Source organism: Bufo bufo, chromosome 1 (assembly GCF_905171765.1).
Source record: "Bufo bufo chromosome 1, aBufBuf1.1, whole genome shotgun sequence".
Taxonomy (NCBI): Eukaryota; Metazoa; Chordata; class Amphibia; order Anura; family Bufonidae; genus Bufo; species Bufo bufo.
In genome coordinates this window covers 51,834,947-51,848,223 of record NC_053389.1, presented here as the reverse complement: position 1 = coordinate 51,848,223, position 13,277 = coordinate 51,834,947, and the positions used below count along the sequence as shown (strand labels likewise).

The following is a 13,277-nucleotide window of genomic DNA, read 5'->3' as shown; positions in this document are numbered from 1 at the left end:
CAGTTAGAAGACGGTTAGAGGACTAGTTAGTAGGCTGCTCCCTTCCTCCTCTATCCTGACATTCCTGGCTGGGATCAGTCATTCAGGAGTCGGTTAGAGGACTAGTTAGTAGGCTACTCCCTGTATCCTCCTCTATCCTGATATTCTCGGCTGGAATCACAGTCAATCAGGAGCCGGTTAGAGGACTAGTTAGTAGGCCGCTCCCTGTCTCCTCCTCTATCCTGACATCCCTGGCTGGGATCAGTCAGTCAGGAAATGGTCTGTCGACTAGTTAGTAGGCTGCTCTGTCTCCCTCTCTATCCTGACATTCCCATCTGGGATCAGTCAGTCCGGAGCCGGTTAGAGGACTAGTTAGTAGGCTGCTCCCTGTCTCAATACTAGTTAGTATGACATGCAGATGACAGGCATCGCTCTTAGAATCACTGCACACTTCACTTATTTGGGCAGTTGTCTGCCCATTTTGATGCCAGTTTTCATGCCCAGAACCTGTTCGGCCCAGGCTGAACTCCACTGTATCCTTTGCGGGGCATCAACCTCTGTATGTTGGCAGTGCAAGGTCAGTTTCCCAAATTCATTTAACCCCTTAAAAACATCAGTTACTTATTCAAAAAAGTGAAAAGTGTCTGTCTGCCCACTTTGATGCCAGTTTTGATGCCTAGAACCTGTTTGGGCCAGGCTGAACTCCACTGCATCTGATGCGGGTTATCACCCTCTGTATGTTGGCAGTCGGGGTCACTGTCCCGAATTCATTTAACCCCTTAAAAACATCACTTATTCAAAAAAAGTGCCCGTCTGCCCAATTTAATGCCAGTTTTCACGCCCAGAACCTATCCGGGCCAGGCTGAATTCCATTATTCGTAATGCGGGGCATCACCCTCTGTATGATGGCAGTGCGATATATCACTGGCCCGAATTCATTTAACCCCTAAAAAACATCACTTATTCAAAAAAGGGAAAAGTGTCTGTCTGCCGACTTTGATGCCAGTTTTGATGCCCAGAACCTCCACTCCACTGTATCTGATGCAGGGCATCACCCTCTGTATGTTGGCAGTGCGAGATCACTGGCCCAAATTTTATTTAATTCCTTAAATTACACTTTTTTTGTGCCCACTTTGATGCCCATCTTTTGTATTTTAATGCCGCTTTCAACCGATTTACGTTAAGGACAGCTTACTGAAACTTTTTCTATTACTGTTGATAAGGTGTCCGCAAAATCCTTTAAAAAAATAAATAAAATACAAATGATGTGAATAAGAAACCAACTTCAGCCTCGTCCGGTTAGAGGACTAGTTAGCAAGCTGCTCCCTGTTTTCTCCTCTATCCTGACATTCCTGGCTGGGATCGGTCAGTCTGGAGCCGGTTAGAGGACTAGTTAGTAGGCTGCTCCCTGTCTCCTCCTCTATCCTGACTTTCCTGGCTGGGATCAGGAGCCGGTTAAAGGACTAGTTAGTAGGCTGCTCCCTCTCTCTTCCTCCGCCTCTCCTGACATTCCTGGCCGGGATTAGTCAGTCAGTGTGCAGGGCGCAGGGAGGAAGTGACACCGCTCTGCTCTGTCTGCTGCTCCCTGGATGTGAGGGCTTTTCTCGGACTGTGGATCTAGCAGGAGCCCGAGATGGGACACTGGGGTGTGTGGAGCCCGGGACGGCGGGCGCTGGCGCTCCTTCTCCTCATACAGGTGAGTGACCAGAGTCCCGGTAGAAGGGCGGGAATGGGACAGACTGTGGGTGAGAGGGAAAGACTGCGGTCCCTCATTCACTGGGAACGAGGAGCCATGGGAGCCCTCCGACTGACACAGGGGGTCCTGACGCTGCGCCCCGAGACCCTGCAGCCCGAGACCCCTGCACTGCACCCTGAAACTCAGGCACTGCACCCCGAGACCCCTGTACTGCGACCCGAGACTACTGCACTGCACCCCAAGACCCTTGTACTGCACCACGAGACCCCTGTACTGCACCCTGATACCGACACTGCACTGCACCCTGAGACCCCTGTACTGCACCCCGATACAGGCACTGCACCCGAAACCCAGGCACTGCACCCGGGGCCCCTGTACTGCACCCTGAAACCCAGGATCCCTGTACTGCACCCCGGGACCCGGGCACTGGTCCCCGAGACCCCCGACACTGGTCCCCGAGACCCTCGGCACTGGTCCTCTAGACCCCCGCCATGGTCCCCGAGACCCCCGACACCCCGGCAGTGCCCTCTAAGAGACTCTGACAATGCTCCCCCTGACATTGCTTTTTCACAAGACTAAGGCAGCAGCACCCTTCCCCGAAAAGAGACCCTGACAGCGCCCTTAACACCCCCCCACCCCCCCCCCCCCCCCGCAATTCTGCCGCTTGACGTTGCCCTCCCCCCTCAGTAAACAGTCACCTCAGACTGCCCCGCCGGGATCTCACTGCCCCCTTCCAGCTGATGAGGGCAGTGTCTGGAGGCAGATATCACGTATAATGTTCTGTATGGGGGGGGGGGTGTACGTTATATGCTGCACCGTGTAGCTCGCTGCGGGTCAGTAAGGGGGTGTAGACAATATGATTACCTGGTTACTATCTTTTCTAGTGCAGATTACATGGTTACTGGATTACCATGCTTTGGGGTGGGGGCAGTGGATTTTGGGCGCTCATGTGATGGACAGGACGTTTTGTGTGCCGGATTCCTGTGCAGTATAAATAGTGGCTCGGGGAGCGGGTGTCTCATGCTGCAGGTTATTCATGGCTCTGGTGCCTTCTTGTCTTCTGCTCCGTCTCCTCCTTCTCCACTGCCCTGCGGGGGATCCACAGCAGGTCGCGTGGGGTTAGGGACCTGGCGTCTTCCCAATTAAAAGACTTACAATGCCCCCCCCCCCCCCCCCCCCCATCATTATTAATCGGTTATTACAATCGGTGTGAATGCATCAGCAGGACCTCTTACTATTTCACTGAGGACATCATTTACCCCGGACACAGAAGTAAGGTGTCTACTGCAACTACTGCAACCCAGCTCAGGTTATGCTGAGGTATGTAGTGCGTGTCATCAGTGATGACGCTCAGGCCTCCACGGTGGGTGTGGATACCTCACATGGTCCTTGGAATGGAGAGACATAGTGGTGGAGCCTTCACTCAGAAGAGCCTGCCAGCTTGTGTCATCTGGTGATGTTGACTCTCTTGCACACGACCGTGTGGCTTTTTCAGTATTTTGCGACCCGCAAAAAATACGGATGACGTCTGTGTGCATTCCGTTTTTTGCGGAACGGAACAGCTGGCCCCTGATAGAACAGTACTATCCTTGTCCGTTATACGGACAATAATAGGACATGTTCTATCTTTAAATGGAAATACGGAAACAGAAGGCATAAACGGAGTACCTTCCGTTTTTTTGGTGGATCCATTGAAATGAATGGTTCCGTATACGGAACGCAAAAAAACGGAACGGAAACGGAAAAAAAAAACGTTCGTGTGCAAGAGGCCTTATGCAGCTTACTGATGGAAAGTAGAAATGCCTGTAGGGTTCTCCTGTAAAAATGTCTCCCTGCTGGGCCTAGAGATACATCTCCCTGGGCTTTGGTTGGTAGAAACGTCACCTCCAGTTCTGTGCTGTAAGATCGTCTCTGGCCTAGGTTTAGAGGGACGTCTACCTTGACTTTGGTTAGTAGAAATCTCTCCTCTAGCCCAATCCTTTAGGGTGGTCCCTGTTCTGTAGGAACATTTTGAAACCTGTCCTGTATGGATGTCTACCTTTGCCTTGGTTTAGTCATAACATCCACTTCAGTCCTGTCCTGTAGGAACGTCTCTGGCCTGGGTGGAAAGGGATGTCTACCTTGACTTTTGGTTAGCAGGAACATCTCCTCCATCCCATTACTTTAGGGTCGTCATTGTCCTGTAGGAACGTCTCCAAACTTGTCCTGTATGGACATTCTCCTTGGCCTTGATTAGTCAACACATCTGCTCCAGTCCTGTCCTGTAGGAATATCTCCAAACCTGTCTTGTATGGATGTCCTCCTTGGTTAGTAAAAACATCTGCTCCAGTTCTGTCTTGTGGTAACCTCTCTGGCCTGGGTCTAGAGGGACATCTACCTTGATCTTCGGTTAGTAGGAATGTCTTCTCCAGCCCATTATTTTAGGGTTGTCCCTGTCCTATATGAAGGTCCTCCTTGGCCTTGGTTAGTCAAAACGTCTCCTCCAGTCCTGTCCTGTAGGAATGTCTCTGGCCTGGGTCTAGAGGTTCTAAAATACAAGGACCAGTATTTGGTTAGTATTTTTGCATCAGTATTTATACGCCAAAACTAGGAGCGGGTCCAAAACACAGAAGAGGCACAAATATTTCTATAATACCTTTTCTCTGTAGGTTCTACTACTAGTTTTGGCTTACAAATACTGATCAAATACTGACCAAATACTGACCATGTGAAAGAGGCCTAAGGCTGGGTTCACAAATGACTTATTAGCTGCAGATTTTTTGCAGCAGAAAATATTCAGCATAATCTGCAGCAGAGGCCTTATTCACACAGTCAGTGTTTGGTCAGTGATTTCTATCAGTGATTTTGAGCCAAAACGAGGTGCGGCTCTAAACACAGAACAGCTGCAGATCTTTCCATAATATCTTATGTCTGTGTAGCCTCTACTCCTGATTTTGTCTTACAATCACTGATGGAAATCACTGACCAAACACTGATGTGTGAATAGGGCTAAAGGGTGTGTTCATACGCTGCAGATTTTGTGGCAGAAAAGCTGCAGATTAGATGCAGTTTCATTCTTTGCAATTGAAAAGGTGTATAAGGCCGCCTGCACATGTTGCGGAATACGTGCAAATACGTTTCCGGACAGATTTCCCTGCAATACACGGGCACCGTTCGGTGTGCATTCCGCATCACGGATGCGGACCCATTCACTTCAATGGGTCCGCAAATACGGAGATGCGGAATGGAATCCTACAGAAGCACTACAGATTGCTTCCGTGGGGTTTCATCCCGAACTGCCATTCCGCAAAAAGATAGAACATGTCCTATCTTTTTGTGTAACGGGCGGATCGCGGACCCATTAAAGTGAATGGGTCCGCGATCCACTGCGGCTGCCCCGCGGTCGGCGTTTGTTCATTGCGGCCCTGCAGCTCGGCCACGGGGCGCACACGTTCGTGTGCAGGAGGCCTTATGTGCAGAAAATCGACATGAATGTACATAAAACGCACATGAATCCGCACTATTTATTGCGGTTTTACTGCCTTTTTTGTGCGGTTTATTGTGCAGATTTTCCGCAGATCACGGTTGACATTTCAAAATCCACGCGGCAGGTCAAGTTCCGCACCTAAGTAACAAAGCAAAGTTTTCATGAGATTTGTCCAATCTCATTCACTATTACTGCTGTGTCACCGGTTATCGGTACTATTGCTGTTGTGTCACCGGTTATCGGTACTATTGCTGCTGTGTTACCGGCCATCGGTACTATATTCTGCTGTATCACAGACCGGCCATTGTTACCGTTACTGATGCGTCACCACCTGCAATTGGCAGTATTGCTGCTGCGTCACCGGCCGCCCATTGGTACTATTGCTGCTGAGTCACCGGACATTGGTACTCTACTGGGGGTCATTTCCTATTATGTTTACTTCAGTTTATCGTGTAAAAATAGTCGCAAGACCCGTTTTGCAACTTTTTTTTACAACATCCGTGTGACAATATTTTGTTGCACAGGTGCTTGTTCGCCGCATTTAACACTTGGGGGTGGCATGGGTGTGCTTGGGGCATTGCCAAATTTACTAACATTCACGCCTAAAAATGGAGTTTAAGGTCAAGGGCTGAAGTAGCTTTTACGCTTTGAGCAAGGACTGCCGGAGGTGCGCCTAATTGATGACGACACGCACACCTTGTCATAAATGACCCGGATCCTGCGGCAGCGCAGCGGGGGGAAACGAAGACCGGTGTCAAACTCTGGTCTTTGTAAATGACCCCCACCTCATTTCTACTTCTCATTGAGCGGCTCAGCTGTTGTGTAGATGGTGCCGAGGGGGCTTTATCTGGGCCCCCCTGCAGGTACTGGTTACATAGGTGTCAGGAAATAGTGGAAGCTGTGAGATCAGAGGAGCGTGAAATCTCTATTTAACAAGTAAATTGAGTTCGTGCACATGAAAGGGGGGAGATTACAGGCAAACACCCCCCCTCCCCTCCTGCAGTAATGACACATTTCTCCATTGAGTAAAGTTTACTCTGCAGATCGTTGCACTCAGCATTCCTACACTGCGGCAGGGTGTGCTGCAGGCTGCGTCCATTCATCAGGTGTGTAATCTGGGGGTCAATGTGGAGCCCATTGTACTCTCACACACAAGGTCCTATTTTGTGTCTTCCCTCGAGTGTGCGCGATCGGTGTTACGATCGTTTGCGCCCACTCCCCATAGAGTTTTCATTTGTCAGCGGCACGCCCCCTCTGATAGGATCACCCGACAGACGGTCATGATTGAGAATGAGCGCTTGTTCCTTATGGTCAGCCCTCGACGTGTCTAATCCATGGTTGTTCTCACAAAATGCTTGGGGTCAAAGTATTTCCACACTGCAGCCAGGTCATGTTTGATGACTGCCCTGTGTGAACACACACTACATATTTGTTGGTATCTGCTGATTAATGTATAATGAGTACACCGCCATACACAGTAGTGTATCGTCGGCTGAACCCGTCAGTCTAATGCAGGTGTGCACAACGTTTTCTGGTTGGGGGCCACATTGTCAGACTGAAGCAACGTCAAGGGCAAAAAATAAAATGTAAAGAGGTATCAACAACTGAAATAATATTGAACATACAGTATATAACATTAATATCTAGTTACAGTATCAGGACTCCCATCTAATGGAAGAATTCATGAAAAATACATTTGAGCAGTCACAAAACATAGACATACATGTCTGTTACCAGATGGTCAGGGCGGAAGACACAGAATGGTATCAAGGGCCGCATGTGGCCCCCGGGCCGCAGGTTGTGCACCCCTGGTCTAATGTATGTGGGGAGATCTTGACTCTCCCCCAACAGATGATGTCAGAGGAGAGAAGGATCAGGCGAAGTTCTCCAAGGAGATATGCCATTACCAGTGGCTTGCTCCCATCTTACCATTCGGCTGACCAGGACGTGGATCTTTATGGTGGAGTTAGGAAAGCTAACTGTTGGTTGTACAATCATTTGGCCAACATCTATTGAATGTCTATGGCAGTCTTCAAGGTGCCCATAGATCTTCAACAGATGTCGACTGCTATCTCCCCACTCCCCCATACACATTTGGTTTGGCCCAGCAGTAGGGAGAGAGGACAAAGCTGCTGCTGGACCCTCCGGGTGGTGGCTTTTTTCCCAGGGGAACAAATGGATCATGCAAAAAAGTTTACTTTGCCCAGTCCTCCTACCTCCTGGCATCATCTGTCGGAGGGAGAATCAGGGGCTCTCCATACACATTTAGATGTTCATTAGGTTCAGCCAACAATACACTAAAGTTTATGGGGGCCTCTAATCTGTCAACATGAAGATGACGAGGGGGTGGGTATCACTGTGTAGGGTGAATGATAAGGTAGCAGGTGCCACATCTGCAGAAGTTCCCCAGCTACCATGGTAAGGAATGTGGAGAACTCCTGAACACAGCAGATTATTTGGGGGTTGAGAGGGGGTGTCTTGCAGCATTGACTCCTTTTTCCTTCCCGTTGTGCTGTGGATTTTGGATGCACAAAACAGAAGGCCTTTCCTCCAGATTAGCTCAGCTTCCTTGCTTTGTCTTTGAGGTCTGAGCTCTATTACTGGCACTTGAAGCGACGTCCTGATCCACTAAATCATAGCACAAAGGAGTCGGGTGCGCAGGCGGAAGGTGGGGGGAATCTAGGAAACAGATTAATCTGTCCTAAATGTGTCCTGGAGTCAAGGACAAGGTCAATGTGACTGTCATTGAAGCACCTCATCAATCAAGGGTGAAGTTGGGGAGCAATCATAGCGCTAGAAAGCTGCCCCACCGTTTGATCACCTTCATATGTGGGGCCCTTGCAACTCTGAACTACAGGGCCACAGATATTCAACGTGTCGCTGTGTCTTCCCTAGAACAATGACGTTCTGGAGCTTGTCCAGTCTGGAGCCACACATGGTGGTTGCATCCGTGTGTGATGTCCTGCTTGTATCATGGTTCGGTCATGGAAACATCTCATATTGGGAAGATGATCCATGGCGCTAATGGGATCGTCCTCCTTATTATATAGGAACGACTTCTTGAAGGAATGAAAAGTCTCGCCTTCTGGTCGTGCCTTAATGTTATTACCTTGGATCAATGTTGTCCTTCTCATAGTGATTGTTCTCCTCCAGGCCGTGGAGACCTGATGATTGTGGGAAAGAGCAGTGTCCCTCGTAAATTGACTCCTTGTTGACCTCTCCTTATCTTGGATATAGGTTTCACACCTTAGGATGAGCTGTGGCTGCACCGTGTTCCACTCCTCCTGCGCTCACCAGCCCCAGCTTGTCCTCACATACTAAACTTTCACTGCCCGTTTCTCAGAATTCCCTTCAATGTTTAGCTTAACGGATTCCATAAGAATGTCGCGGGGCAGCTCTGTAATATCTCAGCCTATCACCAGGCCCATCTATAGGGTTAAAGCAGTACTCTGAAAGGTAGATGGGCCAGGAGAAACCGTCTGGACCTAGACATTAGGAAGGAACTTTGTTTAAACACTGTCTTCGAACGCAGGAAAAGTCCATTCTTGGCTTCGTATCTTGGCAAATGTCTTGGTTTATTTGTGGTGGAATTAGTTAAAGTCACATAGTTAAAGATGATGACTCAAGACCTGGAGCAGAGAAGGACACGTGCATCCTCTGCCCGAGTTTTCTTGGAGTCTGTGACAGATGACTAATCCAGGAGCTGCTGGCACTAACTTTTCACCTAACGGCAGTGCTGGTTAATATAGAAGCTGCCGGGGACTTCTCAGTCTTGATGACGTACCGTAGATATCAGTGAGAATGGTCTTTCTGTGCAGCTACAAGGCTGGGCACCCCACACATCTAAAAGGATGTAGAAAAGTGTGGAACCGAGCACGTCAAAATATATATGAAGAATAAGACAGCACAGAGCATAAACACTTAAATGGGTTATCCCTCAGATTAAAGGGCTTTTTGCATAAATTTAAGGGGTTTTCAGAGATTCTGATATAGGTAATCAATATCAGATCTGGTGGGTGTGAGGAGGCTATGGCCTCTTCCTAGGCCCGCGAGGTCACGTGGCCTAGGCGCAATTCCGTCCCTTTTGAAGTGAATGGAACTAGGCTGCAATACCGAATGGCCACTATCCAGTGGATGGCGCTGTGCTCGGTAAGCTGCAAAGAGGCCGTACACATCAGATGTACTTCTGCCAATTTCAGTGGGACTGGCGGAAGATCAAACGTGTATGGGAGGGCTCTCGACTCTCCAGATGTCGGGGGGAGAGACTAATCAGCGAGTTGTATGTTATCACCATCCATCCTTTTTGTTCTCGGGGAGATGTGCCACCGCCAGATGAGTCTCAGAATACATGCATGAGCCGAGTGTGCATGTGTATGAGGAGGGTCAAGTGAAATAGATTTCCACAGGTATCCCACATGGCCATGCTTACAACTGTATAACCGGTTGAGTTGATGTTGCCTCCTACAATAGACACTTACATGTCTATTGACCGTTTAGGACCACCCATCGGACTCCGAAGTCCAGAAGGAGCAGTGGTGTAAAGGAATAAAACTCTAGTTATACTGGATCTTTTCCCATGAAACAATATATTAATCTACTCAGCTCCTCTTGTGCTGTAACGTGCTGGCCATAGATTGCATTACATTTCCAAGATGACGGGTTCCCCTAAGAATCTCAAACACTCTCAGAAGACTCTTGTGATCTGGATGACAGACGTTGAGCTTACGGAGCCGGTTGATCATTTTTTGGGCCCTGCGGTGTCAGATAAGGGCTCTCTGACTCATTGTGTGTGGTTTTAGCGGTTATCAGCTAAGCAAACATACCTTGTGCCAGTCCAACATGCCTCCACTTAAGCCCACCCGCTGCGCCCATGGAGGTATTGACAGTTGATGCCGGGTTGTGGAAAGGTTATGAATCTGACGTGGGCTCCTTCCGTTCAGTGGTAAGCAGTTTCCATTGTGAACTCCTTATGTATTCAGGTCTATAGTAGCCGGATACACGGCTCCAGGGGCTTTTCAGAGGTGTGTGGTGGAAGTGCCTGCTGGTGTCTCCTCATGTGTCTACATCTTGTGAGCCTACAGCTCGTCTTGTGCTCTGATACAACCTAATGGTCTCTGTTATCAGCCATTTCAGGCTGGCTTAGTGTTCTTCGATAGGATGAGTGACATGAAGTCCTGCCCCCCATGATATCTTGAGTGGTGAGGACCTCCAGAGACATTTCCATCTATATGTGACTGATTTCAGCTAGACCTCTTAGGGTACTTTCACACTAGCGTTTTTGCTGGATCCGGCAGGGTCCAGCAAAAATGCTTCAGTTACTGATAATACAACCATCTGCATCCGTTATGAACGGATCCGGTTGTATTATCTATAACATTTCTTGAACATAGCCAAAACTGATCCGTTTTGAACTCCATTGAAAGTCAATGGAGGACGGATCCGTTTTCTATTGTGGCAGAGAAAACGCATCTGTCCCCATTGACTTGCATTGGGGCTCATGACCTTTTTCTGTTTTTCCCAGGACGGAAAGCAAAAGACAACATGTTGCGGTTTGCTCTCCGGTCTGCGAACGCAACTAAACGGAACGGAATGTTCAGTTATGTTTTGTCACCATTGACAATCAATGGGGACAAAACTAAAGCGTTTATTTTTTTTCCGGTATTGAGCCCCTATGACGGAACTCAATACCAGAAAACTTTAACGCTAGTGTGAAAGTACCCTTAGGGTATGACCATGGTGTGGTCAGGTACCGCGCAACTGTACATGGCCCTAATTATACTAATGAGGACCACATTGTAAATGACCACCTAGCGCGCGCAATACAGTACGTCCTCATTAGTTTAGTTAGGGCCCGCTGCCCGACCGCGTGGTCGCACCCTTATAAAGCCCCTACAGTGTTGATCTGTAAGTCATCATGAGATCAGCTGCCTTGTAGCAGTCCAATTGTTGGCACTGGTTTGGTTCTTGTCTTCTGAGCTGACAATCATTGAGGTGTTGTGTATGAGCGATGACTGCATTGTACAGGTGAATTCTTGCGCTGTAATATGTCATGTGGGTGGCATTTCTCTGCTTCTTCCCCTGCGTGTGCAGACAAGTGGGGTCCTGTGGGTGTGATGACAAGGTTTCCTGCAGAGCTTTCCATCCTTTTCACTGTTATTACCCATTTACGCCGGGAACCAACCGAAGCGGTGGTCTGCTCGTTTACGATGCCCATACACCTTCAGTCGCTGGGGGCAAGCTCTGTTTCTCCTGTTTCTCCCTACTGAACGTGTATGTGTTTTCAATGGGGAGAGGCGGAAAAGCTGATGTCATTCCTCTCACGATCAAGCGAGGAAATTCAACATGCCGATCCTTCAATCCACCCATAAACATTAGATTAGACTGAACTTCAGTTCATCTGTTAATAGCCTAAGGGCCTGTTCACATCAACGTTTTCTGCCAGCGGAATTTTGGCACGGACGCATGGTATCTGCCCCCCGTTCATTACAATGGGAGGCAGCCCTGAAGATCATGGAGTGGTGGTTTAAAGCCAAGGACTCGCCGAGAATGGATATGCCCCTTCTTGGTGCTGCTGCGTGGTTTCTGCCTCCCGTTCATTTCGGAGTGGCGGTTTAACGCAGCGGCTGCACCAGGAAGGGGCATGTCCATTTGTGTGTTAAACCGCCACTTTGAAATGAACGGGAAGCAGAATCCACATGGCCACTGGTAAAATTTCACCGTTGGTGTCTTCGCCAAAATTCCTCAGGCAACAGACACAGTGTACCAGAGGCTCATCCGGTGGACCCAAGCTCTCACAATAATGGACCCCTAATAAAACAGGGCCCTTACGGTCCTGGGTGCACAGAGGGTGGGACCTCAGAATTATTTGCTCTGGCGGGCCCAAGAAACTTCAGTCTGACACTGGACGCAGTATGAATGCAGCGTACTCAAGTTAGGTTTAGAAATGTTCCTGGGTGTTGTAGTGCAATAGACACTAACCTGAGACGGCTGACTCTCTGCAAGGGCAGGTGATGATGAGAAATGTTCGTGACGCCAGTGCCAATTAAACGGTGGCACGCCGTTTGCTGATAGCAGGAATAACTGAGGAACCACGTGATGTTAAAACAGAATTCAAACTTTAGTAGTCATCATTTAGGGACATTGACGGAAGCGCAGTTCCTTTGAAGGCAGTTGATTTTCAATACAGTTGATGCAGGCAATATATATATATATAGCAAGGTGACTTTAGAGTGTTAAACACAGGACTTGCAGTACAGGCAGCTTGCACTCTATTCCTGACTGATCCTGGAACATAGAAACTCTTCTCCAAGGTCCAATGCCCTAGCTCTGGCGTATATCCTTGGTTTTATCTCTATCAAGTACCTCCTCTGTTGTCTTGAGTACCTCTTGCTTTTCTTGACTTGCCTCTGTCTCTCTCTCAGTTTCCTCAGGCTCTAGAAACTTCAGAACTCCTGCTTCTGCGTATATGAATTCAGGAGGGGAACCTTCTCCTTGGATCTGGAACCCGGTTACAGGGACTGCATTACCCTCTCCTAGTCTGCAGGCTTCAGGCCTGGACTTGACTCTGACATTGTCTAATCTCTGGTTAGACTAGACTATCAACCTTAGACTGCCTTTCCCTTCCCTGACTGGCGGGGTTGGGTGTTGGGTGTCGTTCATGGATAGTCTTGGTCAGTTCCTCATAATATATTTTAGTCTTTGTATTCCGCTTTATAGCGGCCTCCCGGATCTCTGCCATTAAGGAGGACCACTTGAAAGAGGGCTGAAAGAAGTCTCTCCAAGAGCCATAGCAGGGCTCTGGTTCTTTCTCCCGTGGCGGGCAGGCGGGTTTCTCCGGTCCCGGAGAGTAGGCCGGTGGAGCGTCCTCAGGCTCTACACCAACATTATTCATTTTCGGTATTTCAGGCGCGGACGTGGCAGCAAAGCAGTGCTCACTTTCCAACATGCTCGATCCTTCTCTGGAGAGCGACACGGTGGCGCCAATAAGATCAGCCAGATCCTCCCATTGCACTGGGAGGCCGCCCCCCAGGTATTCCAGTATGGGGAAGGCGGAGTCCATGCTGGCAGACATGCAAATGTCCAGATAAGCAGTGGCGCCTGACCTTGAACCTTATATATATATATATAGCAAGGTGA

At 48.9% G+C, this 13,277-nt stretch overlaps 1 protein-coding gene across 7 annotated transcripts in view; it reads left to right on the top strand.

The window, feature by feature from the left end:
* Nucleotides 1-1,497: 1,497 nt before the first annotated feature.
* The window catches only part of HSPG2 (heparan sulfate proteoglycan 2), a 126,354-nt gene continuing 114,574 nt past the window's right edge, over nt 1,498-13,277 (top strand). For all 7 annotated transcript variants that reach the window (XM_040423715.1, XM_040423725.1, XM_040423690.1 and 4 more), the window contains exon 1: nt 1,498-1,675. In XM_040423715.1, the coding sequence (XP_040279649.1) occupies nt 1,613-1,675 (63 nt within the window). In that variant the 5' untranslated portion in view covers nt 1,498-1,612. The remainder of the gene's footprint in view (nt 1,676-13,277) is intronic.